The sequence below is a fragment of the Myotis yumanensis genome, unplaced genomic scaffold (assembly GCF_028538775.1).
Source record: "Myotis yumanensis isolate MYYU_CA2020_CCGP unplaced genomic scaffold, mMyoYum1.0.hap1 SCAF_2, whole genome shotgun sequence".
NCBI classification, from domain to species: Eukaryota; Metazoa; Chordata; class Mammalia; order Chiroptera; family Vespertilionidae; genus Myotis; species Myotis yumanensis.
Window position 1 is genome coordinate 216044300 of NW_027223753.1, and position 19843 is coordinate 216064142.

At 64.4% G+C, this 19843-nt stretch overlaps 1 protein-coding gene across 1 annotated transcript in view; it reads left to right on the plus strand.

Annotated features, from left to right (window-relative positions):
- Positions 1 to 19843, plus strand: part of URB1 (URB1 ribosome biogenesis homolog) — a 42870-nt gene extending 23027 nt beyond the window's left edge. The window contains exons 20-39 of the mRNA XM_070407290.1: positions 99 to 323; positions 858 to 1037; positions 1354 to 2209; positions 2541 to 2742; positions 3299 to 3485; positions 4439 to 4497; positions 5644 to 5837; positions 6597 to 6707; positions 6787 to 6850; positions 7739 to 7910; positions 8598 to 8700; positions 12920 to 13080; positions 13456 to 13567; positions 14170 to 14276; positions 14628 to 14771; positions 15138 to 15247; positions 15932 to 16117; positions 17234 to 17475; positions 17823 to 18401; positions 19199 to 19843. Coding sequence (XP_070263391.1) covers positions 99 to 323; positions 858 to 1037; positions 1354 to 2209; positions 2541 to 2742; positions 3299 to 3485; positions 4439 to 4497; positions 5644 to 5837; positions 6597 to 6707; positions 6787 to 6850; positions 7739 to 7910; positions 8598 to 8700; positions 12920 to 13080; positions 13456 to 13567; positions 14170 to 14276; positions 14628 to 14771; positions 15138 to 15247; positions 15932 to 16117; positions 17234 to 17475; positions 17823 to 18401; positions 19199 to 19380 — 4176 coding nt within the window. The 3' untranslated portion in view covers positions 19381 to 19843. The remainder of the gene's footprint in view (positions 1 to 98; positions 324 to 857; positions 1038 to 1353; positions 2210 to 2540; positions 2743 to 3298; positions 3486 to 4438; positions 4498 to 5643; positions 5838 to 6596; positions 6708 to 6786; positions 6851 to 7738; positions 7911 to 8597; positions 8701 to 12919; positions 13081 to 13455; positions 13568 to 14169; positions 14277 to 14627; positions 14772 to 15137; positions 15248 to 15931; positions 16118 to 17233; positions 17476 to 17822; positions 18402 to 19198) is intronic.

Below are 19843 nucleotides of genomic sequence, written 5' to 3' on the forward strand. Positions count from 1 at the left end.
TGGTTGCTGTGGGACGTCCCCTGGTTGGGGTGTCGCCTGGACCTGCCTCCCAGGCTGTGCACCTGCCTCTGGGGTGACTGTCTGTCCTCTTCCTCCAGCTTCCGCAGACGCCGCACAGCCCTGTCCCCCAGGACCCCCCGGCTCCCTCCTTCGGGGCCCTGCTGCAGGCGGCCTTCCGGAGCGAGGACAAGGCCGCGCTGCTGGACGAGGCGGTGCAGGCGCGGCTGCGAGATGCCGTCCCACATCTGCCCATGCACCACGTGCTGCTGTCTGTGAAGCACGTGCTGCTGTACTTGCGGACCAGCGTGGAGCGCTTCCGCCAGGTGAGCGCCTTCTCCGCGGGCCACACGCCACCCGGCAGCCAGTTCAGTGCCCTGTGCCCACGGCCTCTCCTCCTGGGACAGGCACCCGGGGGTTAGGCACCCGTTTTCTCCCGTGAGCTCCTCGCTGCAGATGGGGCCACGTGCTGCTGGGCTTGGTCGCTGGGCAGCTGCTGGTGGGACGGAGCCCTTCCCACCGCAATGGCGCTGAGGCACCGCCGCCTCCCTCTTTTGTACGTTGTCGAGGGGTGGCTCAGCAGTGAGCTCTGTCCCTGACGTGGCTTACGGAGCCTCAGGGCAGGGGTGGAGCTGGGCCTGCTCTCGTTTTGGTCAGAAGAGCCCTGTGCCTTGGTTAGGGTTCAGGAGGCCACGTCCTATTGGGAAACGACTCCGAGGTTAACAGCCTTTTTCAAGCAGTCGCCAGCCTGGCCTCAGTCCTTGTTGCTGGTGGCATCGCGCCCCTGGTCAGGGAGGGCCCGGCACTGCCTGGTGACGGGCAGCCCTGCCTGGCCTGAGGTTGCCTGGCTCTCCCCACAGCTGGGCAGGGGCACGGGGCCCCCCCTCCTGCAGCTGCTCCTGGACCTGCTCCGGCGCCTGGTCCTGCACTGCGCGCAGCTGGACGCCCAGAACCGGGACAAGTGCGAGGCCGCGAGGGCCGAGGACGACCTCTTCCTGGACGCGGAGTCTGCGGCCTCGCTGGAGCTGGCCGGCGACACGGTACCCTGGCTCTGCGTGGCCGTCCTCGCTGAGTGATGGGGGGGGGGAGGCGTTGCTGCAGTGAATTCAGGCCAACTCTTGGGACCTGCAGGCTGAGGGGCGCTGCCCAGGCCCGGTCCAGCCCTCAGGCTCGTGCTGGGCGGAGATGCGTGACAGTGGGGTCCAGCTTTGCCCGGGCCCAGGGTGGGGTGCTGGGCTCCCCTGAGAGGGGCTTCCGTCCTACTCAGCACGGCCAAGACTGGCACAGCAGCTGCCGGCCTCCTGCTGGCCCCCCGCTGACCCCAGGTCCCTGAGAGTGGCCATCTCTGTCTTCTAGACGCTGGAGGAGGTGCTGGTGGCCGCACTCCGCCACCCCACGCTGGAGGGCTGGTTCCTGGCCCTGGAGCGGCAGGCCCTTCCCCCGCACACACTCAGCCCTGTCCTCGCAAAGCTCCTGAGCGCCCACCTCAGTGCGGGGGTCCTGCCGCTGCTGACGGCGAGCGCCCCGATCCTCCGCAGCTGCGGGCAGCTGGGCCTCCTGGCCAGGTACTCGGAGGCTGTCGCCCAGAGCGTGCTGAGGGAGCTGCGGGACCGGAAGGTGGGCCCGGCCGCCGCGCCACCCAAGGCCCTCCCGCAGCTCGAGGCCCTGCAGGCGCTGCACGCGTACATGGAGGGCGCCCAGCTCCGGGAGGTCACCCTGGCCCTGCTGAGCCTGCCCGAGGCCCACCTGGTGGCCCAGCGGCCCGAGACGTCGGCCGGGAAGGAGCGGCGCCTGAGCGTGCTCGGCCAGACCCTGGTCCAGCTGTTGACCGGCAGCCCCCAGGGCCAGCTGCCAAGCGGCGAGCTCCTCTGGTCCGCGGAGTACATGAGAGGCCTGGGGGCTCTGCTGCCCACGCTGGCCGTGGACGAGCTGGACGCCGTGTTCCTGCGCTCCCTGCAGAGGGAGCCCGAGCTGGCTGCCGTGGTCGGCGTCGGCCTGCTGGACTACTGCCTGGCGCGGCGCACGCTGGCGGCCCTGGGCATCGCCGCGCTGCTGGTGCAGCGGAGCTGGCCCCACCTGCTGCGGTTCGAGCTGTGGTGCCAGCAGCCGGGCGCGGTGCCCCGCCTGCAGGAGGGCCTGGCGGACGTCCTGCCCCTGGTGCACAGCTACCTCCAGCGCCGGACCCAGGGACGCCCCACGCGCCCAGCAGCAGGTACGGGAGGGCGGCGTGGAGTCGGGCGGCGGGTCCCCCTGTGAGCTCCGGACTCCGTGTGCTGGGGTGGTCAGCTCCCTTCCCCAGGTCTGACCGGCTCTGAGAGGGAGAAAGACCAGAACTGCTCCCTCAGCAGCCCCCCTGACCTTATGGCTGGAGGAGTCACCCCTACACAGCTCCCCTCAACCTTGAGTTACCACGTGAAGCAGGGCCACCAAGGAGGACCAGTGTCAGGCCACCCGTGGGACCTCAGCCCTCACGAGATTCCGTGAGCTCGTCCACGCGGCTCCACACACCCTCCCATGTGACCACCTCCCTGTGTCCGCCCCAGTGTCCTCTGCTGTCGTCCCGATCCTGAGGAAGGCCCTGTGGAGGTGGCTGCAGACCCGGCTCCTCGGTGCTGACGGGCCCTCAGAGCCTGGGCTGCATCCAGAGGTCCTGGCCCAGCTGGTCCCGTTCGCCAGAGCCAAGGATCTGGGTGTCCTCAAGGACCGCCTGCCCAGCTCGCTCCAGACTCCAGACGGTCACAAGAGGTGCGAAGGCTGGGGGCCTGGTGGCTGCTCCCTGGGCCGCGCTGCTCCCTGGGCTGCACCCGCTGGTGAGGCCCGCGGTGCTATTTTGCCGTCACCGTTCCGGGGGAAGCCCTTTCCTGACGAACTTCCAGCCATCCTGCTGGCGGGCTCTGACCCCTCCGCACCGGGCTCTCCTCCCCGGGACAGGGGCAATGTCTGCTGTGTTATTACAACACGGGGCGGGGCGGGGCAGCCAGAGGGTGGAAGCCAAGGACAGCCCTTCCCCCCACCCCCCCGCAAGGAAGAAGGATCTGGTGGAAATGTTGTTGTCGGGAGGTTAGACAACCTGACCTGGACGGCATTGGGGCAGGTGCCCTTCCTTTCTCTGGCTGCTCTGTGGTTCCCCAGCCGTGAGAGCGCTGAGCGCTGGCCCATCCTCGGGATCAGACGAGGGCCAGAGGCGGCTGTGGTCCCTGTGCTTGGGTAGCACAGGGAGCGGCGCTCGGGGCGTGCGGCCCATTGTCACGTGGGGGTGTGGGCCACCGCCTCTGACCCTGAGACCTGTCTTCTGCTGCAGCTGGATCGTGGCCGATGCCGTCTCGGCCGCCCTGGAGGGGGCGGAAGCAGAGCTGCGCGCCTGGAGAGAGAAGCTGCTGGAGTCCTGTGTGAAGTGGCTGGTCGGGTCCTTCGGCGGCCGGGAGCCAGGCCAAGACGGAGCCCGGGGCCAGGAGGAGCAGATGCTGCTGCGGTTCCGCCAGCTGCTGGTGGGTGTGCTGCCTTTGCTGAGGTCTGGGTGGTCGTCCAGGGACAGGACGATCGGCCAAGGGGCACAGCACACTCTGCCGGGGCCTGAGCCTGTCTGGGAGGCCGCGTGGCAGGTGGACTGCAGCAGGCACGTTGCTGCATCTTCTGAGACTGTCTGGCTTTTTCTTCTTGCTTCGTCTGTCAGTAAAGTGACTTCTATGGACCTTTGAAGATGAGACCAACCTTGGGTTCCGGGGCTGCGGGGCGTTACTTCTCCTCCCGCTTTAATTTTTAGACGTTGTTGGATTTGATGTGCTAGTGTTTTATTAAGAACTTTTGCATCTGTGTGCGTGAGGGTAGTTAATTTTAACTTCATGCAGCGTCCTTGTGTGGATTTAGGGTCAGGTGGCACTGCCCTCAGCGTGGGTTGAGAAGAGTCCCGATGGGTGTAAAATCCTAGGTTTTCCGTTTTCCTAAGCATTTTAAAGGTGTTGCTTTCCTGTCCTTGGCGTGTGTTGTTTCTGATGAGACAGTCGTTCCTGTTTTTGTTCCTTGTAAAGCACACCCTTTTTTCTGGCTGCTTTTGGGGTTTTTTCTTTACAGCAGTCACAGCACCTGGAGCATGAGGTGCCTTAGTTAGTTTTCTCGTTTCCTGTGCTTTGAGTTCAAGGAGCTTGTTGTCTCTGAGTTTGGAGTTTCTATAAAATTCAGAAATATTCAGCTATTTTGGGCCATTATATCCCTCTATTGAAGTGTGGGGCTTTTTAATGTTACGTCTTTACGTGGTGATTAGCATTCTGAAAGCTGACATAGGAGTTACTCCTCAGGGCACAGTGAACATCCCTTTAAAAGTTGTAGACGTGTGTGTATAGACATGGAGGTTAGGTGAGTGGTCGTACGCTCGGAGGTCAGAGACCGAGCAGTGTGTCTGCGTCCCCCGGTGTTTCCTGTCTGTTCCTCGCTGTCTTCACAGAGCTCAGCTGAGGAAGTGGGGCCTGGGGATTGGCAGCAGTTTGTGAAGACGGGACTCAAGTAAGTCGATGGCTTTTTTCTCCTTTCCATCCTCACCCGCGGGCGTTTTTATTGGTTTTGGAGCACGGGGAAGGGACAGGGAGAGAGGAACGTCGACGTGAGAGGGAAACATCAGTCGGTTGCTTTCCTGACGGGCAGTTGGACCTCCGGCCCTTCCGCGCTTGTGACGATGCTCCGACCGCTGAGCCACACTGGCGGGTGGTGTGTGTCCTGGGGTGAATGTCTGGTGACGCAGGGCAGCTGCTGGTCCCGTCTCAGGGACACGGTGTGTAGCGCGAGGCTGCAGGCCGCCCGCGGCGCCGTGTGCTGTGAGGATGGCGAGAGGCAGCCTCCGGGAAACGCTGTTAGAGAAGCAGGAGCGTGGAGACCGCTGGCCGCGGCCTGTGTTGTCCTGCTGTCCTCCTCCCGCCCTTGCCCGCCGTGTCCCGTGAGGTGGAGCCTGCCGTGGCCACACGTGTGTTCGTACCGGGCACGTCACTGTGTCCCTGAACAACAGTGCCCGTGTGGGTCCCTCCTGTTACCTCGATGTCCCCGTTACCCGTGTGGACCCGGGGCCTCGCGTCTCGGCTGCACCAGTTACTGTTGGGGGTGGACAGCGTGTCCCGCCCTCCCCGCCGTGGCGGCTGCCTCGGTGCCCACGCGCCAGGTTTCCTCGGGGAGGTGCGCACCGGCGGCCGGTGTGGGCACCGCTGCAGCCCGGGCCCAGGGCTGGGCCGACGGAGCGGGGGTGGGGAGCTCCTCCCTCCCCGCACCCCACGTCCTCACTGACGTCCTCCCTGACGTGATCGAGCGGACTCTGATCCTGGCGCCTGGCGCCCGGAGCCGTGCCATGGGCTGCGGCCCTCGCTCCCGGCTGTTCCCCTTGACACGGACGCTTTCCCACGAGCAGAGGAGCGAGTGGTGGGTCACAGGCTGGAGGCAGCGAGCTTCAGCACGCGGTGGCGGCGTCTGTCCGCCTGTGGTGCATGTTTCTAGAACGCCCACTGCATGACTTAGTGTTCACCTGTGACCGGAACTTCCTGTCCTGGAGCAGGAGGCCCTCGGGGGTTTGAGAGGCTTCATAAAAGGCCCAGAGAGGGTGTTTTCTGCTTCCTGGGAAGTGAAGTTCCCTTAGGAAGCTCTTTCCCCTCCGATGCTGCCTCCCAGGCACCGATATCAGGACCCCGCGTTCCTGAGGGCGCTCCACGCCGCCATGCAGCTCCTGTACCGGCCCGACAGCCCTGTGCGCGCGAGCCTGGTCCCGCTCCCCGTGGTCCACATGATGCTGGCCCAGCACTCCCTGTTCCTGCCCACCCTGCTGGCGTCCGGGGAGGAGGGAGCTCCCGACGGCCAGGTGAAAGGTGAGGAGACCGCGCCCCCCCCCCCCCTCCCCACGAGGTGTCCTCTGCCGCAGGCCAGGCCGCGGGGCAGGCCCTCCCCGGAGCCCGGAGCCCGGAGCCCAGAGCCCGCTCCCACCCGCGGAGTTGGTTCCTGGTCTTGGGGCTGTGCCGTGGGCACGGGAGGTCAGACCTGGGGTAGGGAGTCGCCCGAGAGGAATTGTTCAGCTGCATGAAACATCTCAATGGGAGGATGGGAACCTTGCTGAGGGCCGGCTCAGCGCCGTCTGTCCGGGTCAGTGTGTTTAGCTCCCGAGAGCCCAGCGTGGCGTGGGCTGTGGACACGCAGGGAGATGCCTGAGGGCCCTGCCCTCCTGAAGCCACACAGTTGACCCCCCCAAACCATTGGAAGTCACTGAAGTCGCACACTGCACAGTGAAGAGAGCCTCCCCGAGTCAGTGGGCAGGAGGCGAGCAGGCGGCGCCCTCGGCTCAGGCGGAGGAGGAGCGTGAGGGCCCGTGACGGTCGTGGGGAGGGCGGGCGGGCGGTGGGGTCTTCGGTGGCTGAGGTTTGGGAGGGGCCGTGGGCTGGGATCAGCCTGTCAGAGCCAGGGGAGCGAGGATGGTGACTGCACCCCCAGCCCAGGCTCGCTCGGAGGAGGGTTCACGCTCTCGGTCTCCTTGGACGGGTCCTCCTCTCATTTCGCCCACGTGCCCATGCACACACGCGCACACACAAACGCGCGCGCACACACGCTGCTGCTCACGCTGCTGCTTCTCCCAGAGGCGCTGGTGGACCTGCTGGCGGGGCTCGTGCAGCTGTGCCCTTCCGTCTGCGAGAGCAGCCACTTCGCTGTGCTCCTGGGGGCCTACAGTGCCTCGCTCAGCATCCTGGGTGAGGAGGATGGGGGGAGGGAGGCGGGGAGGGGGGGCAAGGATTTGCCTCTCTAACTTGACCTTCAACTGCCCTCCAGACCAGAAGATCTTACTCCTCCTCCGGGCGTACGAACACAAGGGCCTCAGCCTCGTCAGCTTCAGGTGAGCGCTGGCTAAGGGGCGAGTGGCAGGCCGGAGGGCGCCACCCCAGACGGGGCTCAGTGGGCCCAGCAGCCCCAGATCTCCTCCGTTCCTTTCTGGTTCTCCGGAGGGGGTGGGTGCGGCTCCCCGGCCCCCCAGCTCGGTGAGGCCGCCTGCTGTCCGAGCTGTGGGATCTGGGGAGTTAGTACAGGGGAAGGGCTCACAGCAGTGCCTGGCGCATCGCCAGCTCCAGTGAGGTGTCCTCTGTCGTCATCGCTGACACCGTCCCACCCTCCTCACCTCAGCATCACCCCCCCCCCCGCCCCCCCCGTCTCCCCAAGTTATGATGGGGATGAAGTGATAGGACCCGTGTCCTGCACTCAAAACGGCCCTGACCCCGTGCTCCCCCCCCCCCCCACCAGCCCAGGGTGCTCCTGTGGGGCCCTGACCCCGTGCTCCCCCCCTCCCCCCCCCCACCGGCCCAGGGTGCTCCTGTGGGGCCCTGACCCCGTGCTCCCCCCCCCACCACCAGCCCAGGGTGCTCCTGTGGGTCCCTGACCCCGTGCTCCCCGCCCCCCGCACCAGCCCAGGGTGCTCCTGTGGGGCCCTGACCCCGTGCTCCCCCCCCCCCCAACCAGCCCAGGGTGCTGCTGTGGGGCCCTGACCCCGTGCTCCCCACCACCACCACCGGCCCAGGGTGCTCCTGTGGGGCCCTGACCCCGTGCTCCCCCCTCCCTCCCCCACCGGCCCAGGTGCTGCTGTGGGGCCCTGACCCCGTGCTCCCCCCTCCCTCCCCCACCGGCCCAGGGTGCTCCTGTGGGGCCCTGACCCCATGCTCCCCCCTCCTCCCCCCACCGGCCCAGGGTGCTGCTGTGGGGCCCTGACCCCGTGCTCTCCTCCCCCGCCCAGGGTGCTGCTGTGGGGCCCGGCGGCTGTGGAGCACCACAAGACGAGCCGCAGCCTGGGCAAGTCGCTGTGGCAGCAGCCGAGCGCCGGGGACATCCTCCGCCTGCTGGACCGCGACCAGATGATGAAGACCATCCTCCACTTCCCCCAGAACCGGAGGCTGCTGCCCCCTGAGGTGCGGGGGGCCAGGCAGAGCCACCAGGGAGCACACACGGGCGGGGGTGGGGGGCCCTCCGAGGGCTCCACTGTACCCTCAGCTGTAGAGGCCTGAAGTATGGGCTGTTTCCTGTTAACTTCTTACTGGGTCACATGTCAGCCACATACACAGGGACCTGAATACCCACCCAGGGCCCTGAATACCCACCCAGGGCCCCGAATACCCACCCGGCGCCCCATATTATCCACCCGGGGCCCCGAATACCCACACAGGACCCCCTATACCCACCCAGGGCCCCGAATACCCACCCAGGGCCCTCTATACCCACCCATGGCCCCCTATACCCACCCAGGGCCCCGAATACCCACCCAGGGCCCCCTATACCCACCCAGGGCCCCAAATACTCACCCAGGGCCCTCTATACCCACCCAGGGCCCCGAATACCCACCCAGGGCCCCGAATACCCACCCAGGGCCCCAAATACCCACCCGGGGTCCCATATATCTACCACAGTTATCAGCACTTGTTTCGTTTATAACTTGTCCCCAAAGATCATATTCAGATACAAGCACTAGTTGTTACAGAATCATTTCAATGCTTTCGGATGTTCCGGGCAGTTTGGACTCTGGATGGTGGGTGAGCGCCCCCTGGTGTTACACATAAGAGTGGGGACAGGACACACATCTCTGTTTCGGGCTCTCACAGGACACACAGGACCCAATATTCAGGGACGGGAGCCCCGGTGACCTCGATGGCCTGTACGACCCCTGCTTTCTGCTCCACCTCTTCAGTGAGCTGACCAGGCCAGGTAACCGCAGCTGGGGTGCCCGCGGGGCCCAGGAGCTAGGGTGGGGGTGCCTGCGGGGCCCAGGGGCTGGGGTGGGGGTGCCCGCGGGGCCCAGGGGCTGGGGTGGGGGTGCCCGCGGGGCCCAGGGTCAGGTTTCTCACCGCAGCTGTCCCTGTGCAGCTTATTAGGAAGCTCTCCACTGTCTTCTCACCTTTCATGCCAGTGAGTTTCAGCAAAGTGACAGCTAATGTTTCAGATACACAGGGACTTTTAAAAATATGTGTATTTTTTTGTTTCAGAAAGGAAGGGAGAGGGAGAGAGAAACATTAATGAGAGAGAATCACTGATTGGCTGCCTCCTGCACGCCCCTAGTGGGGATCGAGCCCACAACCCGGGCATGTGCCCTGACCAAGAATTGAGCCGTGACCTCCTGGTTCATAGCTGGACGCTCAACCACTGGTCCACGCTGGCCGGGCTACAGTGATTTGAAAAACAAAAAGCACAGCTCTAGCTGGTTTGCTCAGTGGATAGAGCATCGGCCTGCGGGCTGAAAGGTCCGGGTTCGATTCTGGCCAAGGGCACAGGCCCGGGTTGTGGGCTCATTCCCCAGGGAAGGCGTGCAGAAGGCAGCTGATCAATGACTCTCTCTCATCACTGATGTTTTTCTCTCCTCCCTTCCTCTCTGAAATCAATATATATATATATAAAATTTTTTTTTAACACGTAATTTTATAACGTCCCTTTGTCCTGGACATTTATCCTGATTCTCAGTGACAGGGCCTTTTCTGAGGTCTCCCCGGGTAGCCGTCAGCCACCCACAGGTCTTACCTTGGGAAGGAGGGAGCCGCGGAGCTTGGTTCTGGCTGTACGTGTGTGTTTGGAATTGCATTTCGTGTCCAGTGGCCTGAGGGTGAGGTCTCGGTGGCTGGGTGCAGGGAGACAGGAAGGACAGGGTCCTGTCTGCCCACCGGCCCGGCCAGCAGGTGCGGCTGCGGCTCCCCAGGCTCCTCCCCGCCGAGGACGTGCAGGTGCGTCAGCGACCGAGACTCGCTGTTTGTCCTGATTCTCCCTTTTCCAACTTGAAATTGTCTCCTTGTGACGGATGGCTGCTCCCCTGCTGCCCACAGAGCTCCCCCAACACCGCCCGCCCCGCTCCACCGCGGTGTTCCTGCACCTGTCCGCTCTCCGTCGGCCTGCGTTGGCCTGGTGGCAGCGGCAGGCTGAGAGGCACGCCTGCCCCCCACCCTCACCGCCACCTTCACCGCCACCCACCCCCGAGCGTGGCCGCCGGCTCAGTCTGCTTCTCTTCCGACTGAACATGTGTCCCACAGTCTGAGAGACCAGGCGACCCGTGAGTCACAGCCAGTCAGTCTGTTGCTCTGTCTCAATAGAGCTTTTAGGAAACAGGCAGAGGCTTGGGAAGTGCTTGATAGAAACACTAAAACCAGGACATGTTTTTCTCAGAATCCTGAACGTTGCCTTTTCTGGGCAGGGGACAGGGCCGGAGGCCTTTGGGGGAGGTGACCAGCGAGGGGTCTCTCGGTGGGAATCTCCACATACAGCCCTGTAGGCTCCGCTGCCTGACGGGGGCGGGGGAGTGGGGGGTGCGGGGGGGACTGCAGAGCATCTGCGGAAGGTTTGCAGCAGCTTAAAGTGCCAGCCCCACGCAACCACTCACGCTGGAGGGAGACTTGTTACAGCACGGAGGTGGACAGACGGGAAGAGAAATATAAACACTTTTTAAAAGGAAACAGGCTTATTAAGTGTTGCTGTGGCTACCTGTCGTCCAGAACAAAAGGTGGGAGCACGATGCTGTGAAGAAACGTCTGGTGGGAGGAAGCAGGTGTCGGGGCGGGAAGCACGGCAGGGAAGGCGAAGCTGGACAGACAGACGCCCACCCAGCACCGTGGCCAGGCCAGCGAGGCTGGCGACCGAGTGGAGTCCTGGTCTTTTCCTCACGTGAAGAACGCCGTTCCTTTGGCGGTCGCCCTGGTGAAGAGGGCCGAGAGGCGCGTGGACACCCACGGGTCGCGTGTGCGTGTGTGTGGCCAGCGTCTGGATGGAACCACCGCTGGACCCGGGGCGGGACGTGCTCTCAGCCCCCGGGCTTCCTGGGCGTCCCTCCCAGCGGAGCTCCGCGCCCGGGAGCTGAGCCCGCGTCAGCCTCGTTTTCCCATTGCGTGCGGGGCTCAGCAAGCCCTTCCCCGGCACCTGCCACTCCCGCCGCGCCGCCTGTGCCGCCGGGTCTGGTGTGGCCGAACGACTGCGACTCGACATCAGGTGGACCGTTAGTGTTTGTGCGGCTGCGTCTTCAGAGAAACAGTCACAGTGGACCCGCTTTCTCATCTCTCCCAGCGGCCGTGCAGTGTAGCGGGCAGCGGGCTGTGGGCTGGCAGGGACCGAGGCTTTGCCACAGCCAGCGCTGCCCCGCAGAGCCGGCCGAAACCTTCAGCTCCGTTCACACGTCAGGCCAGAGCGGCCTGGGCGCGGTCCCAGCCTCGCCACCAGCCCCGGCGCACAGGTGCCTGCACCCCCCAAGGTGAGCCTGCCACCAGGCCGCTCCCAGGAGACTGAGCGGCATAAGGAGAGGTCTTCCCGCTGCACCGCACCACGCAAAAGCCAAAAGGCGGTGCTGCTGATTGGATCCAGAGTGCCAGGATCTGAGGATCCGAGGATCGGGGACCAGGGCCCTGGAGCAACGCCGTCACTGCTGCGCAGCGGCCTGTGGACTCAGCAGCCCAGGGCCCTCCTGGTCACCAGGCCCCGGCTCCAGAGCGACAGGGAAGAGCACAGAGCACAGCACGGCCTTCCTCCCGACACGTGGGGACCCGCTGTCTCGGGAAGGTCATGACCACTGGAGTGCCCGCCCGCTGGCAGTGAGTGAGCGAGTATCAATCCCAGAGGGACCCACCCGCTGTGCTAGCCCACAGGTCACACGTGCGCCTGGAGCACCTCTCCCCCGGGCGCTGCATTTACTCCCGTCCATGCCTCTCAGACTCTGGGGCTGCTTTCCTCCCGTCGGGAAGAGGCCTGGTTAACCGTGACCTCCTGCTGGAGCCCAGGGGTCTGAGTGCCCTTCGTCCTTCACTTCTCACCTGCCCTCGGCGCTGGAGTGGTTTCCTGTGGGCAGAAGCGCTGCATTCTGCTTGTTTATCTGACCTCACCACCTCTGCCTCTTAATAGGAATGTATATGTCACTTCCACTTAATGTGATTGTTGATACAACTGTATTTCCCTTGGCTTTTTGCCGGGAGCCGGTCCATCCTTGCTGCTTGACACAGTCGCTGCAGAGAAGAAACATCTGCACAGCATATGTTTCAAGGGACCTGGCATATATGGCATACTGTTCTTAATATGTTTGCTCTCCTTAGCGCCATGTGTTTTAACCAAGGTCACCTCTCCGAGAAAGGTTGTTTCCCCAGGTGGGGATTTTCCCCTGAGGTTAGGGAGGGGATACAACCCCTTAATTAAGTGCCAGGCGGGTAGTTAAGCTACATAATCTTTACTCCCTGGAATGGAGATAAGAAACGCCCTAACCTTTGTAATAGAAATTGACAGGATTAAAATCGGCTGGTATAAATACGGATGTAACAAGACAATAAACATCAGATCCACATCAGATCCACATCAGCTCCCCATCAGCTCCTCATCAGCTCCTCATCAGCTCCTCATCAGATCCACATCAGCTCCTCATCAGATCCACATCAGCTCCTCATCAGCTCCTCATCAGATCCTAACCAGAACCTCGCCAGAGAACATGGCAAAAGATCCTGGACAGAACCTGGCTACAGAACTTCACTGGAGAACCTAGACGGAGCATGGCAAAAGAACCTGGATAGAACCTGGCTAAAGAACCTGGTGACTGAACCTGGCTGGAGAACCTGGAGAACCCTGGCTGGAGAACCTAGCAAGAGAACATGGCTACAGAACATGGCAGGAGACCCTGACAAGAGAACCTGACTATGATGATCAACTGAACGCTGACCCCATGCCATTCCTTCTTCGCCGACTCCGTCCACACCTTTGGGGACCCCTGGACCCGTTGGGGTTGGACCCCAACAGCTTTTAGCTACAGAGTGTGTGTGTTGCTTTAGGGTTTATGCTACTAATCAATTTATGGGAGTTTCTAGCACACGTACCTGATGTTGGTGGGCAGCAAAGGACATTGAATCCGCGTGTCACACAGCATCGTGGAATCGTGTGCACGCGTGTGTAATTCATGCTGTTCCACTTCCCGTAGAGCTTGTGGTGGATTGCCGAAAGTTTGTGGACTCAAACGCTCTGGGCCTGACCGCCGCGGCCCTCAGCAGCTATGACCCCCAGATGCGAGCCGCTGCCTACTCCGTGCTGGCGGCCTACTACTCGCACGTGGAGGGGGCCCGGTTCCGAGAGCAGCCCCAGGTGAGTGGCCGAGGCTGCGCTCCGCCTGGTCTGCAGGCTGAGTTGCCGGGAGACCTCTGTCCCTCCTGCGGGGCGTGCGGGCAGCTGGACGGGTCGCCCCTTACACACTCCCGTGTCCTGGACGGGCAAAGCGGCTCGGTTTCCTCTGGGTCTTCCTTTGGTTTAAGCTCAGTGTGTAAGGCGGCTGTTGTCCAGCCACGGTGCCCGGGGCCAGGACAGGAGCAGGTTGGATCGTCAGGCCTGGAGCCAGGGCTCTCTCTGCCCTCGGCCACGTGCGACCCTGGGACGTGGGGAGCAGGTGCCCGCAGGGCTGTGCTTGAGGCTGCGCAGGGCCAGGCTGGCCCGGGTCCGAAGACGCTCTCCTCCTGCTTCCAGGTGCTCTACCTGCTGGATGTCATGCGGAACGGGATCCGCACTCAGAACATGAGGCTCACCTTCACCTTGGCGCTTTTTGTGGCCAAAGCAGCCCTGCAGATTCTGAAGCCAGGTACCAGGGGTGAGGGTGAGGGTGAGGGTGAGGGTGAGGGTGAGGCGGGATGGGAACGTGGAGGCTGAGCAGGGTCCGCCACGAGGGAGGGAGGACGGCCAGGCATCCCCCGGGGCCTCGGGTGACAGGAGAGCTGGTGGCTGCGAGGAGGCGCTGTGGGCCCATGGGACCAAATCCAGGAAGACTGAGTGAGAGGCCGGCGCAGGGTGCCCAGGTCAGACCTGCGGTCACGGGGTCGCTGCGGGCGGAGTCTGACCCGAGGGTGGGAAGCGGCAGGGGAGGAGGTGTCTGCCCACGTCACCTGCTGCCTTCTGGACCAGCGGCCCTGGGCGCCTGGCCCCTTTACTGGGAGCCGGTGGTGGGTGCTGGCCCACTCCGCCCAGGCTGGTTGGCATTCCTGCAGGAACGATGACAGGGCAGGGGTGGGAGGTGAGGTCTCTGCGGTGGTTTCTGAGCCCCAGGAAGCTTGTGTGTGGTGTAGACCCAGCGTCTGGCTGCACTCCGTGCTCGAGAGCCAGTAGCCGGGATGCGAGGGCAGCGCCCGCAGGCGGGGTCCGTGTCTGCCCGCGGGCCCCGTGTGAGCGCCCTTCTGCCCTGTCCAGAGGAGCATATGTACCTGAAGATCAACAAGTTCCTGCTGTCGCACGAGGACCTGAACATGAGCAAGGTCCCCGGCTTCTTCCAGTTCTTCTACAGCTCGGACTTCCAGGTGAGCCCGCGGCCCCGCACGGCGTCCCAGCCTGTGACCACGACGCGCAGGCTGTGCCGTGTGAGCGGGCCGGGCCGGCGCTCGGTCACACGGGCTGCGTGGGGGAGTGGGCGTTGTCCATAGCTCATCTCTGGCAGCCTCAGTCTGCGCTTGGTGGCGCTCTCGTCACTGTCTCTTTCTGTGTCTCGGGGTCAAGGTCACGCGCGTTCATAGGGCTCCTGCCCCTGTCCTCCGCGTGGAAGGTGATGGGAGGGTTTCAGTCAGGAGCGGGGGGCCGTCTGCCCGGGGGCCCCACGTGAAGCGGAGGTGCAGCCGTGGCTCTGACGGGCGGGCGTTGGTCTCCGGCCGCAGCACAGCGCCGAGCGGGAGTGGCTGTTCGGGCTCCTGCGGCAGGGCATGCGCGACAAGCACTGCTACGAGCTGTACGCCCGGCGCGGCGTCTTCCACGTGGTGCTCTCCTTCTTCAGCAGCCCGCTGTGCGACCCCGCCGCCCAGGTGGGTGCCCGTCCGGCCGTGCATCTGCCCCCAGGTCCCTGCGCCCACCCCCCGTCCATGTGCCCTGGAAGGCCGAGGCTCTTTCTCTGGTTTTACCTGGAAGGAAGCCATGTAACTCCTCACCCCGATGGGCATGGCCTCACCCCGACTCACAGGAGGGTCGCAGTGGGTGTGGCTGCGTGGTGGGGGGCAGGGGTGCAGGTCGACACTCAAGCTGATCAGTGATCCTGAGCCTCGAGCTGCTGGGAGTTAGAAACAAGTCACCCGCAAGGAGGAGGTGCTGAGGCTGCGGCCCGGAGCCCCGGGTCCGCGTGGCCCCAGAAGCTGCGGGCCGTCAGCACTGCCTGGCTTCGTCCTGGGTTTCAGGGCTGGGTTCTGGAGATCCTGCAGAACGCCGCCCACGACGCCAGGGCCGCCTACGAGCTCCTGCGGGACTACAGCCTCCTGACCTGGGTCCTGCACGCGCTGGAGGGCAGGTGAGCACCGTGTGGGCGGGTTCTGGGAGGCCCCTGTCCTTGTTGTGTGGACGGCTGCCGCTCTGGGAGAGGGAGCGAGCTCTGGAGTCTCTCCTGTCACAGGGCACTAATCCCACTGCGGGCCCCACCCACCTGACCTCATCTGAGCCCAGCAACAGCCACGTGGGGTTAGGGCTTCCACAGGAACGGGGGGAGGGGCGCAGTCAGTCCAGAGCTGATCTAATTCCTCACCGTCTCCTAATTGGAGGATGGCATCCCGTCCCAGACTGCACTTCTGCGAGGGGTTTCCCCAGCTCACCTTGCTCTCATAGACTAGCCAGGGCGGCCAGGCCTGGTGCGTTCTCAGGAGCATTTTGTCATCTCTGAAGGAGTGCGTCTCAGCACTGGCTGGCAGACACTGCCTGGGGCGGCTGCGTGGCTGTTGGCTGTTGGCTGTTGGAAAGGGAGTTCTCATGAAGCCAGCAGCGGCCATGCTGTGTGAGGTTGGGGGTGTGGCAGGCGCCTGCTCCCACTTGGACCCTGTATCTGTGCAGGGCTGCGGGGGCTAAGCCAGTGGGACTGTGGGGCTGGGACACCTGCTGAGCCCCGCCAGAAGGGACTGCCCCCGCCTCGTCCTCCACCCCGGGGTCCGCCCCCTCGCAGGTGCCGGCGGGAGGGGGTGTGACTGAGCGGCTGTTCATCCAGGTTCCTGGAGATGCAGCTGCTGTCCAGCATCATCGACCTGCTGCACACCCTGTGGGTGACCAACCTGAGGGGCAGAGGGGTGAAGGCGGGCAGCCCGCCCGGAACCCAGAAGCCCCCGAAGCTGCTGGCCCTGCACCTGGTCAATGAGTTCCTGTACGTCCTGCTCGCGCTGGCAAAGCACCTGAGGTACGCCCGCCGCCCGCCTCCCTGGGGCCGCGGCCGCCCCCTCTCACTGTCCTGTGGCCACCGCTCCACAGTGGGCTCTGGGCAGAGCGCCCTCAGCGGTCGGCCTGGTGAGCCGGGCAGAGCTGCCGCCGTGCGGGTGATGCCAGGAAACCCCTGTCTCCTCTCCCACGTCAGCCTCGAGGGCTCCTCGCGGGCCTGGGAACTAAAGCCTGCTGGACAGGTCCCTGGGCAGGAGTCTGTCCACTGACATCTGAGTCCAGTGTCCGGGGGTTGTGTTGAAGAAAGAATGTGTCTCCGTGACCTTGACCTAAGAAAGTGCCGGTCTTCCCCACCTGCCTCCGCCGCCCGCTGCCCAGGCTCCTTGTCCATGCACCTCCTTGGGAGCGTCAGCATTTCTCACACATACACACACACACACACACACACACACACCACACACCAGGCTCCCTGTCCATGCACCTCCTTGGGAGCGTCAGCATTTCACACACACACACACACACACACACACACACACACCACACACCACACACACCACACACCATGCTCCCTGTCCATGCACCTCCTTGGGAGCGTCAGCATTACACACACACACACACACACACACACACACACACACACACACCCCCCCCGGGCCCGGGCCCGGAGAGCTCCGTCCTCGGGTCCTGGGCGGGACATCGCTCTGCACACACTCCCTGAGCTGGGACAGGTGTGCGGGTTGGACCCAGAAGGTCAGCAGCAAGGCGGCTGTGGCCTCGACACCGAGACTTCCTGGTCACGAGCAGGCCTTCCGTTTGTGTCTGAACCACGTGAGGCGAGGCAGTGCAGGCCGCACGCCTTTGCCTGGGGCCGGAGGGCACACTGGTCTCCGAGGACAGTGAGACCCTCAGGCTCTCTGCCCAGCTGTCCATCAGCCGTGGTTTCCAGAGACGTTCCGGCCCTTTCTGCCCCCGCCCCGCCCCCCTGCACGCGCTTCCTGCCACCCTGGGCGGGTCCGTGTGTTGGTTGTGAAGGGAGCAGCTGGTGGGCGGCCTGTGAGCAGCTGGCTCTGGCGGTGACCGGCCACTGTCCAGGCCGCAGGACGAGGCAGCCGTGCTCAGCGCGTCCTTCTCCCCGCAGGCCCGCCCTGGCCTCCGCGCAGCTGACCAGCTTCTTTGGGGCCCTCGACTCGGTGCTGCGGTACCGAGCCTCCGTGCTGCGGGCCTTCCAGGACCTGGGCCGCTTCACCGTGAACGAGACGGTGCTGTCCACCGCGGACGCGCTCCTCCTGCTGCACAAGTGGAGCCTCATCGAGCGGGACGGCGAGCTGCAGGGGGCGCTGCTGGCCGCCGCCGAGAGGCTCCGCGCCCGGGACCTGCTGAGTGCGTGCGACCCTGTGGTCTTCTCCCCGCCTCTCATCCCACCCCCTTCCCCTAGCCCTCTCCCCCCACCCCAGCAGCCCGTCCTCCCCTCACTGAGCAGCCTTTCCTTAGCGGGTGAGGCGTAGAGAACGGGTCCGTGTGGTCGCCTAGAGGGGGCGCAGGGTTTTGGGTCGGCTCTGCCCCACCAGGGAGCCCCCGACTACAGCAGCGGCGCCAACCCCAGTCCAGGGCCAGGGCTCGCTGTGCCCGGGCAGCGTGGCCTCTGAGCTGCCCCTCTGCCCGCCCCTCCACTGCACCCACCCTGGTCTGCAGGGGACACAGTCCCACCCGTCCCCTCTCTCTCACAGAAACGCTCAAGGACAGCAACAAGCCCGCGGCGTCTGCCCGAGCCCGAGGCCCTCGGGGCCGGAGGAGGAGGCCTGGGGAGGCGGAGGAGGCGGCCAGCCCCGAGCTGCAGCCGTCCAGCTTGGAGACGTGCAGGGGCCTCCTGAGGTCCATACTGACCCACTGGGGGCCCGTGTTCCCCGGCCCTGCGCCCACTCAGGGGCCCTCGGACCCAGCCGTCCCCCACAGCGAGGCCGTAGGCCCCATGTGCACCGTCGCCACCCTGGTGGTCAGCTGGGTGCTGCGCACGGCGACCGAGCACCCACTCAGCGGGGCTGAGGCTGCGGGCCTCCTGCACTGGCTTCGGAGCCACGTGGTGCGGCAGCCGGAGGTCGTGGCCCAGCTCCTCGGGGACAGTGCGGTGAGGAGTGGCCTGTTCAGGCTGTACAGCCGGCTCTGCACAGAGGGGCTGGCGGGGCCCGAGCTCAACGCGGTGATGCTGCCCCTGGCGGCGGCCCTGAGCCCCTCAGGGACCCCCCTTCCCCCGGCTGTGGAGACCCTCCGCCTGGCTTCCCTGGACGACAAGGAGGAAGCCACGCGAGGTGATTATGAGGATGCCGTGGGCGGGTGCGGGGTGGGGAGCAACTCGGCACAGGCTGGGGGACCGTGGGCCTGACCGTGAGGGGGGCCGGGCCTTGGCCTGCGGGAAAGCCTTTAGTGACGCTCATCTCACAGTGGGGGGGTGCTCGCCCAGACCTCCAATCCCCCCAGGATGGCTCCTCCCTGCAGGCCAGGGGCTTCCCCAAGTGTCCGCCGTTTCCCAACCAGAGTTACATTCCACATCGTGGCCGTGTGCGTGTGTGTGTGTGCGTGTGTGTGCGCACAAGTGTGTGTGTGTGTGTGTGTATGAGTGTGTGCTCACGAGTGCGTGTGTGTGCACTCGCATGTACATGTATGCACACAAGTACAGATACCCACAGTTGCCATGTTTGGCGTTCGGCAGCTGCCTAGGAAAGGTTTGCGTGTGCGAGTGAGTGAATAGAGGCGCTGAGGCCTGAAGGAGGGCACACGGGGCCCCTTCCCAGCCCGCAGGTGGGCTCACCTGGGAGCGGGTGACTGTCCTCATCCGGCCGCAGTTGGGGACTGAGTCTCTGCTTGTCTCGGGGGGTGGGGGTCAGACCAAGAGGAGGCTGGCCTATACCAGCGTTTCCTGCATCACCAGATAAGACAGGTTCCTCAGGGAGCAGAAGCGAAGGCAGATGTATTTGTTTTATACACTTGCCCACTCGTTGGCCACAGGAGTGAGCCCGGTTCATCGCATGTCCGTCCCGCAAGGGGTGGGTGACGGGCTGTCTGGCCGAGTAGATTGCGTCCTGATGGCCCTGTGTCCTCCCCGCAGCCTCCGCCGCCTTCCTGCTGTCCCTGTACATCCAGGACGTCTGGCTGGGGGCCCAGCGGCCAGACACCCTCCTCGCCCACGTCCAGATGGTCCGCGAGGCTGCAGAGGACACGCCAGGCGGTGACCAGGAGGCCATCATCGGGCTCTGCGAGGACATCGCCGCCCTGGCCCCGGACACGTGACGCCCTCGCAGGCTCTAGGAGTCTGTGAGGCATGCAGGGGTGTGTGTAGTGACCAGGGTCCTGGAGGAAAAGCTCACTTTATTTATTCGACCAATAAACAGAGTGGCGGGCCTGCGTGAGGCGGTCAGCGTGACGGGGCCGTGGGTTCCCTCCGGGCCAGGGGGCCGGCCCTTTTCTCGTTCCTCGTTCTTAGAGGAAACTCCTCAAAGTGAGTGGCACTGAGCACGCGAGGGCTCCCATGTAAAGTTAAAGCTAAACGGCCACAAATGTGTCCCAAAGCGCACGAGCGGAGGTGCCTAAGGTGGTCTCTGTAGGAGTCGGGGCAGAGCTCCGTGTAACTGTCAGGTCAGCTCCTGCCGCAGCTTCTGTTTCCTGAAATCCGGGGGGCTGCTCAGAACCTCACAGGGTGCAGTCGCCTGACCTCGGCTTAGGGAAGGCAGCCTGTGTTTTTAACTTGATAATA